Source organism: Alligator mississippiensis, chromosome 4 (genome assembly GCF_030867095.1).
Source record: "Alligator mississippiensis isolate rAllMis1 chromosome 4, rAllMis1, whole genome shotgun sequence".
Lineage (NCBI taxonomy): Eukaryota > Metazoa > Chordata > Crocodylia > Alligatoridae > Alligator > Alligator mississippiensis.
Window position 1 is genome coordinate 15,236,391 of NC_081827.1, and position 23,943 is coordinate 15,260,333.

Here is a 23,943-nt window from a genome sequence, read left to right on the forward strand (position 1 = left end):
GACAGGCCCTTTTCCTTCCAACTCTACCCCTGGCCCCTGACCCCAAATCCTACAGCCCCAGAAACAAAGTGGAGGAACCTGCAGGGTCGGGCATGAAGACTCCAATACAGAAATCCGGTTAGTCTGAAAATGCCACGATGCTGTTTCTCCTGTATCTCTCCGTAGGGAAGTTTCTCAATCAGTCTAATGGAGCCTGCTGGGCCGCTTATCATACATTTTAACCACTAATTAATTCTGGACTATTATTCCCCGCTTTAATTCTTTGTTTTTTCCTCTTACCTCCGAAATAACAACATTTGAGGCAGCCATCATAGACCTGGCACCTTTGCAACTATTCTGCAGGGTGAAGAGACATTACTACTAACTCCGTTTCTATGGTGATCAGTGCCAAATACATCGTGCATTGGTAGAACATTTATTTTACTTTTTTTAGACTATCCAAAAGGCTCAGGGAGGATAAGATAGATGGGGGGAGAAAGATGCAAATGAGAAGTCCAGGGAAGAAGAGAAAGGAGCAAAGACAATCCAATCCAGTCTTCTTCCCAGAACAGGTCCCTCTATTTTGTCATCTCTTTCCAGCTCTTTGCAACGAATGAATATGGAGTTACAAATCTTCCTTCACGTGGAAGGAAAAAGATTCCAACTAGCACTCATTAAAATGTCAGGATCCTGACAGGAAAATAAATATTTTCATTAAAAGCTTATGTAATACTGCTCACTGTGCTCTTCTTTCTATGAAAAGCTCAGGCTGTGATATACATGTATAACTGTTAAAAGGAAATCCAAATATAGTACAGTTTTAAAAAGTCTATATTGGACAAATTTCAGGGGTATTGTAACTCTAAATTAACTGCTAAGGAATACCCTGGAAGATGCTAAAAAGGTGTTGAGCATTTGGAAAATAATTCAATCAATCAATTTGATGTGCTGGAAAACCCGATCTGCTCTGCTGTAAAACACCTGAAGCTACCTTCATGCCCAGATATATGGGTTTGAATAGCTGCGCTCTACAACTGGAACTCTTCAAAATAGGAAATTAGTCACATTATCCAATTTTAAAATTCTGTATCTATAGAGTTTCAGATACTTAAAAACCACCAAACTTCAGTATTTGTCTTCCCTGATTTTGAGGATAACTTTCTAATTTTAGAAAAACTCTGTCTTCCAGCCAAAACCGATCACGTTATTTACTCATTACAAATCCAAACGAAGAGAAAGCAGTCAAAAGCTGAAGGCAGCCAAATGATTTTAGTGTTTATGACTTTCCTCCAAAGCCTAGATAACACTTAAAAAAAAATTCTTGGGATAAAGAAGATTTTTGACTCAGAACCTGGCTGCGATGCACAAAATAATCTGAAGTAGCAGAACATTACAAATCTAAGGCAGCCACGATGATTGACTTTAGGCTACAAGTTATGGTACCAGAGTAGTCCCATCATTTAAAATGATCAACTTGTATCCAGTCCAGTTGCTTTGGAGTCTATACAGCCAGGAACTTCACTGAAGCAAAAAGAAAATAAAAAAGGAAGGTTCAGTCATAATCCTAACCGTCTTCACCTTCATGAATTGATGAGACCGCACATCCCATACAGATATAATGCAATCCTTTCTAATCTCCCCTGGAGTCAGGTCCACATTCCACAAACCCTTACTGGCGCATGCAATTCTCATTCACCCGACTAGCCCTACCAAAAGTCACAACATGACTCGTATGACCAGCCGTTTCAAAATCAGGTTTATCTTTATATACTGGAAGAATCTCCCTTTTCTTGTAAATGCTCAAACCCACAGTGCACTTGTGAAGCAAGTAATCACAGAAACCAGAAAAGGGGGGCATGGGAAACCAGCAAAGCACAGGTGCCTGGGAAATACCCATAGTAGGACATACGCATGGCTATGCCTAGATCATCCCTGACCAGTGGCTGTCCAACCTCTCTTTTAACACCTGCAGTGATAGAGAGGCTACAACTTCCTAGGTATGTATGTTACTGCCGCACTTCTAACGGTGAAGAAGTATTTCCTGATATCCATCCTAAACCAACTTTGCTGCAACTTCAAGCCACTGGTCAGCATCTAACTCATCATTTCTATTTAGAAGATGCAAAACCTGACGTTAAATGGCTTATTCAAGGCCAAAGCTAGTCAGTAAGGAATGCGTGAAACCCAAGTGATGGAACTGAAATCATGGATCTTGCTAATATATTAAAAAAGAAGCCACGTTTAGGTTGGAAATGCAAATTAAATCTTACATGGATAGGATAGACAAGTCTCTCAACACAAGAAAGCAATGTTATACCCTACACTAAAAGGTAACAGTGTCAGGGTTCAATTTACTAATATTTTTTAAGTTGACAATTCATACAAGTAATATGGCTACTGTTGATCAAATCCTGAGCCCAATGAAATCTATAGTATCAGGTTCCATCACAGCTCTTCAAAAGGTACATAAAAGTACTGGGCTCTCTCTCAGGTCCCAAAATGAAGCTTGCACAATGAACAGAAATGTGCAGGCATCAAAAGAGCCTAATGTCAAATATATACTAAACTACCCCATAAAGAAGACTAATAAGAAACTTCCTCTTGTGACATTTTTGATTTAAAGGTGTCCCTGTAATCTAGGGTCAGGCTGGGGCAGGGCAAGAAAAAAAAAAAAAAGCATTTTGTTTTGACACCGTGTTTGATCCATCTATCTAATCCCAGATATGTCCTGGGCAGGGTATGCATATGTATATATCATTTAGAAGTTAGATATATCTATATATATAACTTCTAAATTGACGTGTATATCTATCAGATACACCCCTCTCCCAACATATGTTATATGCTGGTGAGTGAGAAAAAAAACTGAAGAATTTCTTCCTTAAAAAAAGAGAGACCTAACCTAAGCTTTGCCAATTCCTGCAGAAATGCCCTGGTCCATCAGACTTTTGTAGTTTCAAGGTATGCTCAGCATTGTTTTTTCCTGTGGTTTTTGATTACCTGAGACAGCTGCTGAAGAACTGAAGGTAGGCTCCAGACTCAACATCCCACTGAGATAAATGTGGCAGCAATTGTCCTCAGTGGTTTGCAGACTGCATCCATTTACATACATTCAGTTCAGATTTTAAAGATCATCTAAAATGCTTTTGGGGAAAGTAGCTATCACTGATTATGTGTTTTTACAACTACTGTCATAACAGAGTCCAACCTGCATGAGGCCTACATGTGGTATTGCAATATGACTATAAATGGTAATAATTAAGGTTTTTCAAAATAAGAAACAAAAGGGTTAGATTCTGCAGCACCAGATGCAGCTGTCAAAAACAAAAAAACAGATCAACTCCATCCAACCCAGCTATAAATACTGGGATTTTAAATATCACAAAAGCTCTATTAGCGTTTTGGGTAACATGAGGTTTTGGCTGAGAACCACAAATTCAGCTGCCACACACACACACACACACACACACACACACACAAGGTGATTTATTCACTTTTTACCTTTTCTGGTTCATGAGCAGCTCTCTGTGCAGGTCCTGATGGTTCCGGGATGATTTCACAGGATTGATTAATTTCTGAGGTCTAATTAATTCAGGATTGTCATCTTCTATGTAGTCAGGTTCAGCCATGATTGTTCTTGGAATAAGGTATAGATCTTTGGGTTCAGTGTCTTCACCTGAGCTATCTGCAAAACACAAGAAATCATCCCGGTAAAAATACATTAAAGGTCTTTTTAATGATGAGGGGGGAAAAAAAGAAAAGAAAAAGAAAAAGGCTGCAGTGTACATATAGCTGCCATGTTATGTTGGTATTTAAACACTTGTATTACACATTTATGAATAAAACTGACAATGGGTACATAAGTAGGGCCAAGGAGCAAATTACAGCAGCTTCTTATACTTTGCAAAAACAGCATTACTGGGGAGGGAAAAGGGAAGAGAAGTGGAAAGCCACAAAATAAACACTTTTCTCCTCAAAATGTTTTCACGCTGTGAACTTTGATACTGGATTATTTTAGGTATCACATTTTATAGACTTCTGTATTGAGGACCCAACTCAGCAAAGCAGGAAAGCACTTAGCTGAAGTTTGCTACGTGAATAGTCCTATTGATTTTCAATGGATTACACATACCCTTTCCTGGTTCAGAGCTCAGAACAAGCATTTCAAGGTAGTGAAGTGTCAGAAATATTTGAAACAAACTGCTATATTAAATAATGAGTGGCATCCATGTTAACTCCCATCACCCACCCCTGGGAAGCTCATTTTAAGAGCAACAGGAGAATGGTAGTTCGTTTAGATTAAGAGTCCAATAGTACACGCAGGGCTTCGCAACAGAAGTACATATTTTTTCAACAATACAATCAGCATTTTTTTAAAGAATTCATTTAATTTGGAAAACATGTCCCAAAACCTACAAATGAAAATCTGCTTCTGGATCACAGGTGAATTCCAAATAAATATTCTGAGTTTTGATTGGAAATTTTTAAGCTTCAAGCCATATAAATTTACTCCGTGTAAATGAACATAGCTCTGTTCACTTGGAGCCAATAAAGCTACAATGGATTTATACCATGCAAACTTGATTCAAAGTTACAAAAAGCCTAGCATTGTCATACGTAGTCACAACATTAAAATAAAGACTTTTCTTTAATCATAAGGTAGTGAGTGAGCTTCAATACTGAAATAATTTGAACACGACTTTCAATACTTCATTACCTTTAGCAGTGTTGGTCACGGGACACACAATTCCTGCATTTCAAATGAAACACCTTGGGCCAAGTTGTGTTCTTGTTACAATCACAGATCCCCACTGGGGGAATCTGGCAACAAAAGACTTGCACGAGAGTGAACAACTGATTTTAAAAACTAAAATCTCAAAGTGCACAGCTGTTTCAGAGAGAAACTGATTCAACATTATATACATTAAAAAAAAATAAAATAAAAATACAGCCCTTGGTCTGGCTTGCTTTGTTGAACAGCCGAACACTACGGATATTTTTCATATAGAACTAGTAAGAAGTGGCAAGACTCACCACCTTTTTCTGGAAGAAAAGCTGAATCTCTCCCTTTAACCAAGGCACAATGCGATCTCCTTTATTCAATTATTCAATACGGTTACATTACAGCTGCATCAGTTCCTCCCTAGCTAATCATTAATCTGGGATAATTTGTGTATTTATGCTTGGAGGGTTCAGCTCTTGGGTTAACATCTGCTCTATGGGCCTTATTCTAAGTCCACGGGAGTAAATGGAAGAATTCCTAGTAATGAATGAACTGAAAGTGGAGTCCCAGTTTTAGTGCCAAGATTACTCTGGATTTGTATCCATGTAGACGCATCTGAATTAGGCTCTTCGGACACTTTTACACGTGCTCTGGAGGTGGGGGTGCTGCCATGTCTCCCGTATCAGATGGCGGGGGTGCTTGAAAATGGCAACGGGGGGGTACTTGAACTAAAGCTCATTCGACAAGCTTTAGTTCGAGTGCCCCACCATTTTTAAGCGCAGGGACACTGATACATGAGACACAGGAGGCTGCTGAAGCGTGGCAATCGCCACGGTTCTGCAGACTTGATTAACTGAGTCCACCCAGTTAAACACTGGAATTCCAGTGTTTCCGAGCAGCCTCCGTGCTTGTGTATAAGCACCCTTTTTTCCCCGTAAATAAAACTTATCTGAATCACAAAGCTAATTCCATTCCATGCACTTCATGCATCACCTGTTGGATTTAGTGGGAGCAACCACCCCTGCACAAGTAGAAGAGTAATGGCCTTAGACTCAGCTCATCAAGGCAGGGTGGGTAGGTATGTGCGTGCGTGCGTGCGTGCGTGCGTGCGTGCGTGCGTGTGTGTGTTCGCATGCACATGTGTACAGCATTCAACTCTATAGCTTCCCAATACTGGTTGGGACCTTTCTGTGTTAACATGAGTAATATGCAACTATAGTAATTGCAGTAGTGCAAAACCTGGCTATGGCTCCACACCTGTGAAAAATCCTTTATTGCTACAAACCACACTATACAGCTCAGGGTGGTGAAAGCAAGCAATAAGGCAAAAGTCCCCAACTTCAGGAGGGCCGACTTCAATGAACTAAGAAGATTAGTAGGAGAGGCATTGGGGTCTCAGAGCTTCAATGAGATGGGAGTCCAAGACGAGTGGATGTTCCCCAAGAAGACAATCCTCTGAGCTCAAAGGGATTCAGTCCCAATGCGCGCCAAGGGAAGCAGGAGTGCTAAAAGATCCCCATGGCTCAGCAAAGGCATCCAGGGATGCCTGAGGGCAAAAAAGAAGGCATACAAATAGTGGAAGCAAGGGGCTATCACGAAGGAGGATTACACCTCCCTTGCTGTTGATCGCAGGGAGGCTGTTAGGAAGGCCAAGGCAGAGATGGAGCTAGGGCTAGCGATCAGAATTAGGGATAACAAAAAGTCCTTTTTCAAATACATAGGGAGTAAGAAGGCACCGGGTAACGTGGGACCCCTACAGGACAGGCTTGGCAATCTGGTGATTGCAGCAAAAGAAAAAGCTGACCTCTTTAACAAATTCTTTGCCTCCATGTTCCTGAACAGGGACCAGGACATTTCCCCCACTAGGATACCTAGGGTCAGGGACGACCCAGTTAGGGAACTCTTGGAGAGGCTGGTCGTGTTTAAATCGGTAGGTCCAGATGCTCTTCACCTGAGGATGCTGAGGGAATTTGTGGGGGCCATAGGGGGGCCCCTGCAACAGCTATATGAGCGCTCATGGGGCTCTGGCCAGGTGCCAGGGGATTGGAAAAGGGCCAATGTGGTCCCCATTTCCAAGAAGGGGAGAAAGGAGAACCCTGGCAATTATAGGCCAGTCAGCCTTACCTTGGTCCTTGGGAGGACCTTTGAGAAAATTAACAAGGAGCACATCTGCAAGGGCCCAGCGGGGGAGGCAATGCTCAGGGGCAACCAACATGGGTTCAGCTAGATCCAGACAGGTTACAGAGGTGGGCGGACAAGAATAGGATGGAATTCAACGCAGACAAGTGCAAGGTGCTGCATCTAGGGAGAAGGAACCAGCAACACGCCTATAGGCTGGGGAACGCCACTCTTTGTCAAAACAGTGGTAGAAAGGGATCTTGGAGTCGTTGCTGACTTGAGGATGAACATGAGCTGCCGATGCAATGAAACGGTCAATAAGGCTAACCGCACCTTGTTGTGCATCTACAGACGCATCACAAGCAGGTCCAGGGAGGTGATCCTCCCCCTCTATGCGGCATTGGTCAGACCACAGTTGGAGTACTGCGTCCAGTTCTGGGCGCCGCACTTCAAGAGGGATGTGGATAACCTTGAGAGGGTCCAGAGGAGGGCCACTTGCATGGTCCAGGGGCAGTGGGTCAGGCCCTATGAAGAGAGGCTAAAGGGCCTGAATCTATTCAGCTTCCACAAGAGAAGGGCGAGAGGGGATCTGGTGGCTGTTTACAAACTCACCAGGAGGGACCAGCAGGAATTGGGGGGGGAGGGGAGGGGGCTCTGTTCCCCAGGCACCACTGGGGGTTACTAGGAATAACGGCTACAAATCGTTAGAGAGAAGGTTCAGGCTGGACAACAATTTACAGTCAGGGCTGCCAGGCTCTGGATTGGGCTCCCAAGGGAGGTGGTGCTCTCTCCTACCTTGGGGCTCTTCAAGAGGAGGCTGGCCAGATATCTGGCTTGGGTGTTATGACCCTGGCACCCATTCCTGCCTGGGGCAGGGAGTCAGACCTGATGATCTGTTTAGGTCCCTTCTGACCCTAAGAACTATCAAATACACAGTTAAATAAATTAAAGGCAACTCCCAACGCATCAGTCATGCCAACATTTTCTTACATACTCTGCCTAACAATTTATTACATCCCTACCATGATGACTAAAGAAATAAGTCATGCTTCTCTTTGGAAGAACCTTTCTGCACATCCTACCATTTGTTTATTTTCTATGAAAGCCGATCCTCCTTATCATAGCCCTTGAATAGGCTACAATACATAGCCTATATACTTCTTTTTAAAAGGACAGGACAATTTGTATTCTCGCAGCGTTAAGCTGGCACAATTCAGATGGCCAAATCAAATGTTTACAGGTCAGGTTTATTACGGGTGGAAAGTAAATACACCATATATTTTAATAAGATGTTGCCAGTTACATTTTACTGATTGTAGTTGTCAAACTTACAACATTTACAATACTATACTACGCTGCAAAGATAAACCAGCAACAAACCTAAAGCTATTTTAACAAAAGACTACCATTTGCTTTGAGAGAGAGAGAGAGAGAGAGAGAGAGAGAGAGAGAGAGAGAGAGAGAGAGAGAGAGAGAGAGAGAGAAAATTAGACAGCAGATACAGAATTACCTACAGCAGACTTCTCACAGCTGAGGGAACATTAACATCTTTGGAAATGTAACGCGAATAATTCATCGGGCCTTGGAATGTTTGCAAAAACGTTCTGCAGAATGTAACTCTGTTTGGGAAAGCATCAGTAAAACCCACTCAGTCATTTGAAAGGGCTCTCCTAATTTGAAAAACGTGCCTGGATATAGCTCTGTGTTGTTCTTCCATTCTCCCATTTCATTTTTAACGGCTTGTCCTCATTGTAGTATCTAACCCTTTGAGGTCAGAAGTTGAGGTTTTCTGCTGCAACAAACTGTTGGCAACAGACTAGAGTTGATACTACTTGCTCAAGAGCTGGAAATCATTGCATATTCTACAATGCCATGAGTTTTCCAGCTGGGATTTTCAAATGAGAAGAAGGAGGAAGTGAGACGTCCAACTCCCATTGGTCTCTTTCAGAGATTCCATTCCGTTCATGGAATCAGAGTTGGAAGGAACCACAAGGGTTGTCTTGTCCAACTCCCTCCCCTAGATGCAACCCCCTACATAGATGCAAGTTTTATCCCTAAACCATTTCAGGAAGATAGAAATCCACCCCCTTCTTCAGAGCCTTCTTCGAGAGGATTTCATAATGGATGGGATTCAAACTTCCACAGGGAATTGCCAGTGCATTTCTTGTCCACTGCCACAGCCACTTGGCCACTACTACCCAGACAGGTTACATATCTTTACAAAACAAAACTTCAATCAGTTTGTGGACACAAACTTGCAGGTAAACCTGCAGTTTCTGATGCAGGCAACTAATCAAGATAACATCTCTGCAATTCAAAGAGCTTTACAAACGGAAAGTACAGTAAATGTTTCACAGGTAAAAAACTGACAAATTGTTCCACGTGACAAAAATTTAAGCAAGATGCAAATTAGCTACAACGTGTTCCACATTCATTGTGGAACATTTTGTGGCTGGTTTGCCATTTTTATCATGTGAGAAAAACGGATGAGCATGGGGTATGTTATAATTCATCACGTGCTTAACAGTCTGAATGCATGATGAATGTAGTGCTTTCCAGGAGCCAGAGACTTTTAAGAATTTGGCTTGTGTCACCCAAGCCAGAAGCTGGGAATAGAGCCACCCTCCTCACCCCTGGATAAAGCATACTCCCACCTTGAAAAATCCAGGAGACTGAGAAGAGAAAAAGCTCTTTCTACTCACAAAATGCAAAGTTAATCCATCAAAACACTTCTGATCCAAATTACAATGTGTATGTACTGAATGCTTTCATCAATAGTATTTAAACTAGTCATTAAATATACCCACTTTGTTTTGAAACATGCCAGTGCTACAGATAAGCATCTTCTTTCTACTGCTTTTCAATCTAATATTCACTCTCCCTTCTACAATTAGTAAAAGCAAATTTTAATAATTTTTCCAAAGCAATTCATTGGATTTGACTATTCTTGGGTACAGCTTTCTAGAATTTGTGGCAGCAATGAATGCATTTAAAATAAAAACAAACTAAAATTTACTTTGTTTTTTCTTGTGTGTTTTGCTTTAAAGACATTGAATTACCAGAACCATTATTTTACAAGCAAGTGAGAGGCTCCTCCAAAGCAGGGTGGCCAGCCTGCAGCACAAGGGCCAGAAGTGGCATGGGCAACCCGTGTGTGGTGCATGGCAGATCGGGAACTGGACAGACAGCAAAGTGGCAGATAAGGCCTAGATGAGGCAGGAAGCACAGTGTGGGCAGCAGAAGGCAGAGCAGCAGTTGGGATAGCAGAGTGGCACTCAGGAAAGATGCAGGGACAATTTGTGGCATGCCTGCCAAAAAAGGTTGGCCCCCACTGCTCTAAAGCATTTGTTGTTAGTTGTACGTAATCTATTAAGAGTATACAGTTCACTGGTCTACTGGTACTTGGCAGCAATGAAAGCATTTGAATAAAAAGAAACAAACTAGGATTTACTACTATTTTTCTGTGGGTTGTGGTTCAAAGAAATATTTAACAGGCCCCCTATTTTACAAGCATGTGAGAGGCTCCTCTACAGCATCTGTTGTTAATAATAGGTAATCTATTAAGAGTATACAGTTCACTGGTCTACTTGTACTTTAATTCAAGGTGAAAGAGCTTGTAATACAGACATTGGGTATGTCTCGACTGACCTTGTTACCCAAGCAGGAACAAAATACCATTTATCCATTGTGCTACTAAGTCAGACTAACTTCTTGTGAACTTTGGACTTTATTAATTATTTTTATACATTTTTAAAAAGTCACTAAAATTGACATAATCAGAAACAAAGAGTTTTGACTTTCCAAACGGAACAGGAAAAGTATCCGTTAGCCATATAACCGTGGGCAATTTTCCGTAACAAAAATCACATGATAAAATCACTTAGGTATAGGTTTCATGTCTATTCAGAGGTATCAAAGCTACTCCAAGCTATCACATCAGCAAGTTGTGAAAGCCAAAACAAAGGGTCAGATGGGTTCAAATCAAGGAGAGTCTCACCAGTCAACTCAATGGGAGTACAAGCCTTTATACTCTATTATTTTATCCACGGAGACAGAAAGTTGTGAAGCCAGAATCCACCCACATACCTTCCAATGAACACATTGGGGTTTATTATATTTTTCATTTCATTTCATACCCGTTGACTGTATTTATACTGGGATTTTTGGGAAAGGGCTATGGGCAGTTACAACAGTGGAAGCACTATTGTAAACAGGGCTACAGACCGCCACAAGCATTTTCACCATGATCTGACCCAGCTTCAGACCAGGTCTTGACAATATAGTGCTAAGAAACACTTGGGCAGCTTTGCTCTGTAAATGCTGTAACAGCTGTTTGCAAATATGGGAGATTTATGCCAAGAAAGTCTTAATTTTCATAAGAGGTTTTGAATTTATTTAGAACACATTTACTTATATACATCACCTTTATTTTCTCCTCCGTTGTTTTACAGTAGAAATCGCCTTCTCTAAGAAAACTAATTTGGGGTTTGAATTTCAAAATTTTCATGAGATCCCATGTTTGTAGGATTAGGTATACATAATTATTTCTGGCTGTGAAAGTAGAGGCTGAGTTGGGGGCCGCTTTAATAAAAATCAAAGACTAAAAAGACATAAAACATCAAAAATAATAAACGTATCCAGGCCTTGGAGAACTCTGCTAAAAGCTACCAAGCCAGGTTTTATTCACATGATTTTAATCTTTTTCTTTTGCCCAGATAAACTTTGAACTTAATCATGCACAGAAGTATTAACTCAATCATTTTAAGTCTCCTAAAGTTAAATCATATTCTTTAAAGATCTAGAACATCTGGTCTGAATGTCCTATAAACCATCAAACGCTATTTTTGTAAGACTTACATTTTTAGATCATTTAACCACTGCACAGACTTGTGGTTTAGTACAAGTAACCCAAAGGCATTCTTTCAGGAGAAATACGATATCATTGGCATCCCCCCCACCCCTCCATTATCCTGATTTTAAGAGGAATTAGAATAAAAATACCTCAGCATGACTCTGCTCTAAAGTTACATAAGTAGTGGACATTGAACAACCAGGCTTAGCTGGAAAAGGGCTGCTTAAAATCTCTGCTAAACAGCTTTCCCCTTTCCTGGTACACAATGCACAGAACAAGGCTTACGAATATCAGCTACGTACCACTATAATTTCTGTAGAAATGAGGCTTGTGATGAATGCAAGAGACTCCTGATTGGGACCATTTTTTATAGACTGATCCCAATGGGGGGATTATATTTTGAATAAGTGCTGTTTGTTCTCTTCCTAATTTAGGGAAAGACTTCTCCACCCCCCACCCCCACCCTTCCCTGTCCATTGAGGCCATGTGCAAGGGATTATGAGATTTGGATCAGGGAAAGAAACAGAAAATCTGTCTTTTGGGGATGAAAATGCAGACAGCATCACTACCCACCTTTTATATAATAACCCAGTGGTTGGAGTACTTGCCTGGGAGCATGGGAGTCTTTGCGTCTGGTCCCTAACTCTACGGACTGTTTAAGCATTTTCCATTTAATAAACCATTGGTTGAAATGCATAAACAGTCATGGGACTGAAACACAGAACACCCCCTCACTGGGTGACAGTCAGATGTCCTATTATCTCTTTTCTCCCTCCCTCCCCGCCTCTGCGGCCCAATGCATCTCGATTACCCAATAATCCAGCTTCAGGAGGAAGCTGGAGCATGCCCCTGCTCCTACCCCTGCTTTGTCAAAGCTTGCATTGGGCAGCTTTGCTTTGTAAATGCTTTAAACAGCTGTTTGCGGATATGGGAGATTTATGTCAAGAAAGTCTTAATTTTCATAAGAGGTTTTGAATGGGAAGCAAGGTTTGAACTCGTGCACGCTGAAGGTCTGTTAACCAAAAGTCCCGCTTCCTGGGCAAGTGCTCTGTTCACTAGGCTAGGTTTGTCAGCAGCATCACTACCTCCTCTCACCACGACTGAACTCTAAGCAGGCCTACCACAACGGGTCCCTATGCACACTGGGTCTAGATCGGACCCCTTAGTGGATCTGTGCATAGGGGCACCTACCTTGTAAACCCCAAACAGGACTCTGGGGGGAAAAGATAAGTATCCAAGACATGCAGCTCAGCCAAGCTGATAACACCTCCAGGCATGCACTCAAGCACTTCTGTACTCTCTTATTAAACCTATCTGCAGTGGAGCTGTAGGTTTTCCTCTTCAAACCACTCGTGGAAGTGCGAGCTTGAAAGTTAGGTGCCCGATAAAGGATAACGTAATTAGGCCAGCCATGCCTGAGACACAAACACTACAGCGTTATCTCAGAACATCTGGCTGATTAGAACGGTGATGGATGAGGTCAGCTGAGCTACAGTCTCACATATGGGAAAAAAGGTAACGCTACCAGCAATTAATGGATTTACGGGTGCACTGATAAAGATTTTTCTGGTTGATACCGATGACTGGTTATTAACCAGTCATATCAGGCGATACCTATCCGATCACTGGTATGCAGCCTGGCAGCTTGGAGAGCAGCATCTGGCTGGTAAATCTGGGGGCAGGCGGGGAAGGAGCGTGGGGGGGAGGGCAGATTAAGTATGTCCCTGCCCCATTCCCTCACTTACCACAAAAGCCTTGATCTGCCCCACCAACTCCCCTTCCCTCCCCCGCCACCGACTTACTAGCCAGGCTGCATTCCTGGCCATGCGCATACTGCGGCTGCACGCATGCACGTGACATTTATTGGTGATGCTATTGGCTATACTGACCAAAAAAACTCAATTGCTGATCATGTCAAATTTTCCTTTTAATTGGTGCTAATCCAATACAGACTGATATGTTGGTGTACCTCTAATGCAGGGGTTTTCAACCTTTTTTAATAAGTGTACCAGCCAGACACGGAGCGGTGGGGGAAGTGGGTGGCGCATGGCTGAAGGCAGAGCCTGTGTGGCAGTGGCAGCCGCGTGTGAGCTTTCCCTTGTGTCCGGCTGGCCGGGTAGCACCTGTGAGACCCGCAGAGGGGCACCGCTACCCTCACCCCCCACAGCCCTGCTCCTGGGAGGCGGTGGTGTGGGGTGGTGGGTGGCGGCACTCTGTCCCCACCTGCCCACACGTACCCACTAGGGCCTTCCCAAATACCCCCAGGGGTATGCACAGATTCATTAATTATGTGGCTGCTAAGAGACTAAAAGCCTCATCCTACTCCCCTTGGTAATAGCAGTAAGGCTTCCATTCACTTGCACCACGCTGGAGTCAGTCTAAAAGACCACAGTAATGTCAGGGCTTTGGAGTCTGGAATGAAGCAGGCCCTACTAGGCACTTCAAGTAGATATTAAATTAGTTAAAACTGCTCAAAACTCAAAACTTCCAAGAAATCCAAATAAACCTTTTGTTTGCCTTCCTGCCTCAAAATATTACAGAAGCTGTAATGTCAACAGAACAGAGATGGGACATCCACACCACAAGAAACAAGAACATGCTGCATTGGCATAAGGGTGTTTGCACTGGCAAATTTATGGACACTCAAAGGAATAGGATGGGGGAATAGATTCATAGATGTTAGGGTCAGAAGGGACCTCAATAGATCATCAAGTCCGACCCCCTGCATAAGCAGGAAAGAGTGCTGGGTCTAGATGACCCCAGCTAGATGCCCATCTAACCTCCTCTTGAAGACCCCCAGGGTAGGGGAGAGCACCACCTCCCTTGGGAGCCCGTTCCAGACCTTGGCCACTCGAACTGTGAAGAAGTTCTTCCTAATGTCCAATCTAAATCTGCTCTCTGCTAGCTTGTGGCCATTGTTTCTTGTAACCCCCAGGGGCGCCTTGGTGAATAAATCCTCACCAATTCCCTTCTGTGCCCCCGTGAACTTAAAGGCAACCACAAGGTCGCCTCTCAACCTTCTCTTGCGGAGGCTGAAAAGGTCCAGCTTCTCTAGTCTCTCCTCATAGGGCTTGGTCTGCAGGCCCTTGACCATACGAGTTGCCCTTCGCTGTACCCTCTCCAGGTTATCCGCATCCTTCTTGAAGTGTGGTGCCCAGAATTGCACGCAGTACTCCAACTGCAGTCTGACCAGCGCCCTATAGAGGGGAAGTATCACCTCCCTGGACCTATTCGTCATGCATCTGCTGATGCACGATAAAGTGCCATTGGCTTTTCTGATGGCTTCGTCACACTGCCAGCTCATGTTCATCTTGGAGTCCACTAGGACTCCAAGATCCCTTTCCACCTCTGTGCCACCCAGCAGGTCATTCCCTAGGCAGTAGGTGTGCTGGACATTTTTCCTCCCTAGGTGCAGCACTTTGCATTTCTCCTTGTTGAACTGCATCCTGTTGTTTTCTGCCCCCTTGTCCAACCTGTCCAGGTCTGCCTGCAGCTGTTCCCTGCCCTCCGGCGTGTCCACTTCTCCCCATAGCTTTGTGTCATCTGCAAACTTGGACAGAGTACATTTCACTCCCTCGTCCAAGTCACTGATGAAGACATTAAAGAGTATCGGTCCAAGGACCGAGCCCTGCGGGACCCCACTGCCCACACCCTTCCAGGTCGAGACCGACCCATCCACCACAACTCTCTGGGTGCGACCCTCTAGCCAATTCGCCACCCATCGGACTGTAGTCATCCAAGACACAGCCTCTTAACTTGTTCACCAGTATGGGGTGGGATACCGTAGCGAAGGCCTTCCTGAAATCTAAGTATATGACATCCACCCCTCCTCCTGTGTCCAGGCGTTTCATAACCTGGTCATAGAAAGAGACTAGGTTGGTCAGGCACAATCTGCCTGCTACGAACCCGTGCTGGTTTCCTCTCAGCATAATTTGCCCTGCCGGGCTCTCACAAATGTGAGCCTTGATAATTTTTTCAAAGACTTTACCAAGGATGGAGGTGAGACTGACTGGCCTATAGTTGCCCGGGTCCTCCTTCCTCCCCTTTTTGAAAATGGGGACCACGTTAGCCCTTTTCCAGTCCTCCGGGACTTGGCCTGTGCGCCACGAGCATTCGAATATTCCTGCCAGTGGCTCTGCAGTGATGTCGGCCAGTGCCTTCAGCACCCTCGGATGGAGCTCATCCGGGCCTGCCAATTTAAAGGCATCCAGTTCTTCCAAGTGACTCTGCACCATCTCAGGGTCTACGCATGGAAGTCTGGCGCCTTGCTGCTGCCTCTCTACAACCTCAGTGAGAGACTTGTCGTGCCCCTCACTTAGGAACACTGAGGCAAAAGAACTCGTTGAGGAGTTCAGCCTTGTCCCCCCTGTCTGTCACCAATTGTTTCTGCCCATTTAGCAGGGGTGCTATTCCTCCCTGGGCCTTCCTTTTACTCCCTATATATCTAAAAAACAATTTCTTGTTGTCTTTTACTTGGGTTGCCATCCTCAGCTCCATGGTAGCTTTGGCCCGTCTAACTGCCTCCCTACAAGCACGAGCAGAGGAGGTATATTCGTCTTTAGTGATCTCACCCTGTTTACACTTTTTATGTGCTCCCCTTTTGGCCCTTAGGCTGCCCTGGATTTCTCTGGTCAGCCATGGAAGCCTCCTGGCCCCTTTCCCTTTTTTGCCTTGCTCGGGGATCGTCTTGCTTTGTGCCCGAAGGATCATTTCCTTTAGGCACAGCCACCCTTCTTGGGCTCCCATCCCTTCAAAACTCCTACTCTGCAGTGCTTCCTTGACTAATTGCCTGAGTGCATTGAGATCAGCTTTCCTGAAGTCTAGCACTTTCACCCTACTAGTTGCCTTACCCCCTCGACGTCTTATGGTGAATTCTATTATAAGGTGATCACTGTCTCCCAAATGGCTACCGATCTGGAGGTCCCCTATCATGTCATCCCCTGTTGCCAATACCAGATCCAGTATAACATTCCCCCTAGTGGGACCATGCACCTCCTGTGTCAGAATAAATGAAGCAGCATTCTCTGCTTCTCCAGTTACTACATACTAGCACCATGCCAGGGGCTGTTTATGGTTTCTCACTTATTTAAAAGGTAGCATCTCGTTTTGAAACACTGCCAGACTGACTGCCACAGTGCTTCCAAGTTGAAATAAGTCAAGTGAGCTGAAGGATATCCTTTGTCTGAACAGCCCCCAACAGAGCACCTACGCTGAGGACTGAGCCGCAGTTCTTTCTCTTGGTCTCTGATCTAGATTGACCAGGGATGGAGAAATAAAGACTCTAAGAACGTGTACACTTCCCTTGGAAACTGGAGGGCATGGTAGATGGAGCTTGTTTCTACTGGTCCTAGAGACTTTACCTGGTAGGTACAAAAAAAATCTATGAAGAACAGACTCTCTCTTAAGCAGCAATTTTTGGAGGCTGCTAGACAAAAAAGTTCCAGCTAGCAGAAGCTGAGTAGCGAGTGGGGGGGAAGAAAGGGAAACCATCACTTCAAGGCTATTTGGACACAAATTTCTATACAAGATGAGTTGTTGAGTGAGAAACAGGGAATCCAGAAGTAAAAGGGGAGGCTAGGGTCATATCTAAGCTGCCTCCATGCTTAGACCTGAGGCAGTGTAGCCATTGTAATGCCTTGAACATGTGCCTAAAGTCACTTTAAGCTCCCCCTTGTATGCTTGCTGGTGCATGCTCCATCCCCACTCCAAGGTTGCTACGTTACCCCATTTCTAGGATTTGGTGCTCATTAAATGGGGGTGCTGCAGACAGAGTGTGCTTCTTGGTGGTGCTGCAGACATAGCACAGAGGTGGTGTGGACAAGCCCCAGGGCTCCACTAGTTATTTATCTGTGTTATGATATCACTTGGGGAGTCAAAAAACCCCGACCAAAAAACCCATCAGTACCCCATTGCAACAGGCACAGCACATGCATAGTGAGGTAGCCTATGTTCTCAAAACTTCACTGTCTAAACTGAGCAGCAAACAAGAAGCTGGGAGAGGGAGAGAAGCCTAGAAGAGTTGGACTTGCCTAGGGACTCCAATAGGTTGAGTGTCCCCTACCCATGGGACTATTCTGCCTCTGAATCAGATGCCAAGAAAAATCAAACCAAGCTCTGCAGTCTTCTGGGTACTTTTAAGCATCAGATTTTCCTTTTTTACAATAAGTTTGCAAAGAATTTCAGGTTTCTCTCACCCTTTCAGTGAGCACGATACCATATTCTTGTGGATGTTCATCACACCCCCCTTTCCTCCCTCTTCCCCATCACTGCCCCAAAGAGGGACACGGGAGAAGGGAAACACGTGTTGGTAACAAGGAAAAGATCCAATTCTACCAAGGGCTTATGGCAAAGCGTGACCCAGAATATTTAATTCTGCAGGAATAAAAGATCTATTGAGTGCAGAGGTACAACATGGACACCCACACACCTCTTGACCATAACGCGATTCACTTTACAGGGATTAAGTAAGATTTACTAAAACCATGTAACTGAGTATATGAAATCTGGCTCGTACTGAAGAGTGGGAATGTTAAGCAGTGCAAACTGCAGTAAATCTGACTTTTAGGAGAATCAGATGATTCAAATCATTGCCTGCTGAGAAATAAGACACAATAAACTTTGTTCCCCAAAAATAATTAGCAATTCATTAATACGCCGTTTGACGTTAGTCCAGATATAACCCAAAGCCACAATAACTTCCTATCTACCCTTAGTTTAGTTTAAAATTTGATTACTGGAGGCCAAACCCCTTTCCCCACCCAAAAAAACCCAGTCCTACTTCATCTCTTGCAAAACTATGTCAACATCAATAGTGCCTCGCCAGCCTCGACCGATGACCTTAGAATTAGGACAGAGCTGGATAAACCACATTTGTGGACATCACATCCAGGTAGAGCAAGCAATGCAAGTTCAAGTCTCTTTAGTAGGAAAACCCAGTGATCAAGGATGGCTTCTCCAGACTTTGACTGTAGTGAATGTTAAGAATACTGTCAAACAGTGTCACCCAGTGGTAGACGACTTCCTTCAGACTGTAGCAGAAACTATTATTGAACAAAACCCAATACACACACACCTATACACACACACCCTAACAAGATAACAAGGAGGATGACTGTATATAAAATTGCTACAATTTAAAAAAAATAGTAGAAGTCTTATTTGTAATCAGTACTTGGGATATGTACTGAAGATGACATCACATCCTGATGGTTCTCTAATTTAAAAGAAAACAGATACACTGCAAATTACATTAAAGGGGACACCAAAAATTATTTTACACACACACACGCACTCCCATAAAAACTGGCTCTGTGTGTGTGTGTGTGTGTGTGTGTGTGTGTGTGTGTGTGTGTGTGTGTGTGTGTGTGTGTGTTCAGCACCCAAGACTAAGAACAGTGGAAGCTGCTAGGTGCTGAGCATGTATGTAGATCTGATCACTTTGGACATGGAAATGGAAACTGGTCAGCCTTCAGCTCTTGTAAAAACCAACTCCTAAAATCTTGGCAAGATATTTTCAGGTGAAGTGCATGCATTCACAGATGGTGTTTGTACTAAGATTTGATAAAAACGGGTGCACAACAAAAAAAAAATATGCTTATTGCCATGACAAAACATAAAATCCTGCACCTAGGAACAAGAATGCAGGCCATGGCTACAGGGTGGGGGATTTGTGGCATTCAGCAACCCTGAAAGACACAGGAACCATGGTAGGATAATTAGCTGCACACAAGCTGAGCTCCCAGTGCAATGATATGGCTCTGGATCTCAGGAGCAAGTCCTGGTCATATCAACACCTCAACCCTATGCTGTGTCCTGAAAGGCAGGAAGGAGAAGGGAAGGAAGGAGAGCAAGCAACTGACTTTCTCCTTTGCCCAACACCCGTGACCCTTTGTAATGCTCTCTCTGACTGCTCATGATCTGTGGTTCCCATCACAACTTCATACGTCAGGAAGCAGAGGCACGAGGGTAAGGCCCGATATCATCTGGCACACAGCAGATAAAGAGCAACGGAGCCCGTGCAGCCTCTCGGACAGAAGAGTGTTGTTTTCTAGGGAACACGTCTTTCTCACAACATACGTACATATACACATGTACATACACATAAACTCCCTTTCATAGACACTTCAGAATGGCACAGTTTGAAAATAAAAACAAAGCTTTGCACGTGTACACGTACGTACACACACACACACACACACACACACACACACACAACCCCCCAGAGCAAAATTAGAGTTTGCTCTAGCAGAACAGTACCAGGATGTGGCTGGTCTACTTTGAGGCTGTATTTGTAGCAAACTGAATGGGGCTTTTCAGAGGTGACTGAGGAGAAAAAGCACTCTCCCCTCCCATAGCCATCTGCTAAACCCTATAACCGAAGACTAAAACATTTTTAAAAAGCTTAAAATGTTATTTAGGGATGGCTCCAATCTGTCAGAGAAAAGCTTGGTCAACTGGGGCCAGGAAAGTGATACTTCATAATTACCCTTCTTTCCTGCAAGTCTGGAGAGAACAAGGGAAGAGGTCTGCCTAGCCTCAAACACACTCTTAGAGAGCCCTTTTTAAAAAAAAGAAATTTTTCATGTTCCAAGTCAAATCAGCCAAATTAAGTCCAAATCCATAAGTCAGTCCAGAACCATAAGTGGCCCTACAACCGGCAAACATCCTCCACCCCCACCTGGGGCTTTAGATATTTCCAGCGTCTTTTGGCAAGCATCCTATGTGCAGGCCCAAGGGCTTGGGGTTCAGACGCCCCCAAGTTTCGCCTGCCCTCAGCCGTATGGCTGCAGGAGCAAGCTAGGGAGGAGCCGCCGATTTCCATTAAAATGGGCATTACACCCCAACACCTCAGCAGGTACTAAATCATGCCAGAAGAACAGAGTCCAGCAGTCCTACCACCTCTACCCACCAAATCCTGTTGCTGGGCTTGCCTTGGAAACCCGTGTACCTACACAACCAGCCAGATTCATGCACTTACACAGTGCATTACAAACACAGTCTGATCAATCTTCTGTCCCCTTGCAAGGAAAAAAAAATCTCTCACTTATTTCAATCTTAAGGTACAAGACACTGAGCACACAGCAAGAGAGCCAATCTGTAGCAGAGCCAGGAACGGGACTCTGGAGCGCCTCACTTCCAACCCCCTGCTGATTACATAAACCTGCAGACCTGGAAGGAAAATCACCCTCCAGATCAGACCTTGGGTCCTTGCTGTCACTGGTCTGTGCTTAGAGGAAGCAACAGCTAGTAGGAAGGGAGTGCCGGCTGTCCCCAAGGGCATGGCGACACAGCTGATGGGACTCACCCCGGAGTGACGCGGTACACACAGCCCATCGCTCCCACTCCATGCACAACCAATCCCAAAAGTGAGGCAGAGTAGCCAGTTTAAGGCAGCCCTGAGCATGGCTCTGGCTCACTCTTATAAGGACAGTAACAGAAACACTGCAAAGTGGGTACGTTGCTTCATTTGGGGGATTTGGCATGTGCAGAGTGGGAGCAAGTGGGCAGGGCCTGCTTCACAGCAGTGCTCTCAAGCACGGAGGAAGCGTGGACGTGCCCTGAAGCACGTGTGTACGCCCAGGCAGATCAGAAGTGGCTCATCCAGCTCTCCTTCAGCCTGGAGGAGAGAAGGAAGAAAAGATATTAAGAAAATCTCCCCATCAGCCTCACAATAGAGTCCCCTTGTCAGTGCCCTTGCTGGAACAGAAGAGCCCTGGCTTATTTTTAGATAGAGAAGCTGAAAAACTGTGCCTCGCTCAGATTTTGACAATAAAACAGCCTAATTAATACGATGAATAGCTATTGATAACAGCCAATTGCCAGCTGTACCACTTCATATCTGAAACTGCCTCTGTTCTTTATTCATCCGATGCACAGACAGCTCAGTGGGCTATTAGGCCCAGCATGTGCTACAATCAAAGAGAGGAAACTTCCAGGCCAAAAAAGCATTCTTGTTCCACGGGCTGACAGTGAGCAGCATGCTAAAGACATCTCTCAGGAGTTGTTTCTATGTCCCCCAGAATGAGCCTGCTGTGCGAACCTACAGTTATTTGTAGGTGGTAGGAAGAAAAGATGAGGGAAAGCCTGTCTTCTGATACGTACACTCTTAAATAGAAAAAACACCCACCTCACTTGTTAACCAAAGGGACAAAACTGATGAACGAATGGCCAGGTGCGCTTAAGATCCTTCCGCTCCTTAGTAAATCCCGGCCTCAGACCAATTTCATCAATCTGAGTAAGAGGAATTAGTTCTTCCCAGCCCCTGCAACCTTTTTATCCAGTTTCTCGAATTCCAACAGCCAGCATGTTGTGTACGTGCACCTTTCTGCATCGCATCGGTTTCCCAACACAGTTGCTAAACAGTATTGTAGCACGATCGAGGAATTCCTAACTAGATTGCAATTTTTCCATGCTTGGATATTAGGCCAGATTTGGGTACATTGTGTTTTACCACGTTCAAAGCAGTTTACTTTCAGACTAAAATAGCCCGGGGCACCGAGAATAAGGAGCACTTTGCATGAATTGAGTAACATGCAAAATTGGATCTGCACCTGCTGACAGACACAAGACGGACTATTAAGCAGAAGGAACGTGGTCTTGCAATTATGGTAAAGCCCTATCAGTCATGACGAACGTAATCTACTCAGTGGCTACTTTGTGACTGAGCAAGTCACTGGGGCCTATATTTTCAATGTCTCCTTTTCCAGTTGTACGTGATGTCAGGAAAGAAAGCGTTGGCTCTGTCAAAAGCTAAAAAATAAGGCAGTGGTTCTTAACATTTTTAGACTCAAAGTCAGCCCTCAGAAAATGTCAGACCTAAGTTTTTGCTCATTTTCTGAGTACAGAAAGCAACAGGGCAATTCTGTTGCAAAGAGCTCAGGACGACCACAACAGGTCACGATGTTTTTGACACTCTGGAGTCCCGTTTGAAATGTCTGGGTCAATCTTGTGAATCACGTGCAGGTATTTGCATACCTAACACTGATAATATTGTGTGGCACTTCATGACACCACTAACAGGATCTCACAGCACTCCAGGGTACTGAGACACCCTGGTTGAGAATCACTGGATTGAGGGTTAGTAAAATATTCAAAAGGAATTTGAGTCAATGAGTTAGCTCTGAAACCTCTCTTCCATACTGGAAGACTGCAGTACTTTGGTTCATGGTTTTATCTAAGGTGTGGCTATAGCTATTTTGCTTATTTTTATTAATATCCCTTTTTTCCCCCCCTTCCAGAGCTTTGATTTGGATCTCCCCCCCATTACTTTCTCACTTTACAATGTAAACACACAGGAGATATGAACACCACTGTGAAAACTATACTAACAAATAAATTGAAAGCGCTGCTCCTCAGAGATGAAAGTCCACACTGAAAAGCCATCAATAAGGGGCTGGAAGCCTGGGGGTTTAATCCGCCAATCGTGAATATAAACACCTACCTCTAAAGCATGTTAGCAAAACGGTAGAAAATCATATGTCAAAACCTGTCCTCCTCTAAAACAGCATGGACTCTTCAGCGGTCTCAAAGGAAGAAAATATATTAGTTTTAGAACCAGCCGCATGACTTTACCACATATGATGTATTTCTTAGACCACATTCATCATTAGGGACAGTTGAAATCACAATTCCATCCTGATAATTGCCATCTTGATTTGAAACAACGATAGGTTTGTCCCTATTTTGTTATAATGTATGCTGTCTAGAGACGATTTCAATTACCCATTTGACCAATATCCAACGGGTTTCCCTTTCATTACACAATGCCGCACTATATCTAATGACCTCTCTGCACAGAGACTATTTCTGAACTATGCTTAAAAAAAAAAAGAGAGCTAATTAACACAGTTGAAGAGGTAGAGGTTTCTAGCTTAGTGAAGGCATCAGTAGATGAGCTCTAGCTGTGCTGATCAGGATCAGACTGGGACATGCAAGGGAAACAGGAAAGAATTTGGAAAGAAAACTTCACGAGCAAACTGCTGCCCACTTACTTTTTCCACTCGTCGTCACAAAAGGTATTGCAGCAAACTGACTGATGTGACAAGCACAGCCAAACTCAACTGAACGTCGTAAAAAATATCTTATTGTGATTCTGTATGCCAACGATGCCCACAGCCCCAAACAGAGTAGTGTGACCATTATGCATTCATGCAGGATAAGAGAATCCTTGCTCGGGGCGCTTACAAATCTAAATAGGGAAAACAAGGGTAGGAAAAATACTGTATTGCCAGCCCACATTGCAGGTGGGGAATGAAGGCACAGTGAGGTCACA

General features: G+C 44.0%; 1 protein-coding gene across 4 annotated transcripts in view; it reads right to left on the bottom strand.

Annotated features, from left to right (window-relative positions):
* Window positions 1-23,943, bottom strand: part of FAM107B (family with sequence similarity 107 member B) — a 79,871-nt gene that overhangs the window by 9,439 nt on the left and 46,489 nt on the right. Inside the window, exons 1-2 of one of the 4 annotated variants that reach the window (XM_006273197.4) lie at window positions 5,014-5,080; window positions 3,481-3,664 (exon numbers count right to left, since the gene is read on the bottom strand). In XM_006273197.4, coding sequence (XP_006273259.1) covers window positions 3,481-3,608 — 128 coding nt within the window. In that variant the 5' untranslated portion in view covers window positions 3,609-3,664; window positions 5,014-5,080. Of the gene's footprint in view, window positions 1-3,480; window positions 3,665-4,696; window positions 4,800-5,013; window positions 5,081-23,943 lie in introns of those variants that run through there. The other 3 variants (XM_014607513.3, XM_019487544.2, XM_014607514.3) reach the window with 3 other exon arrangements.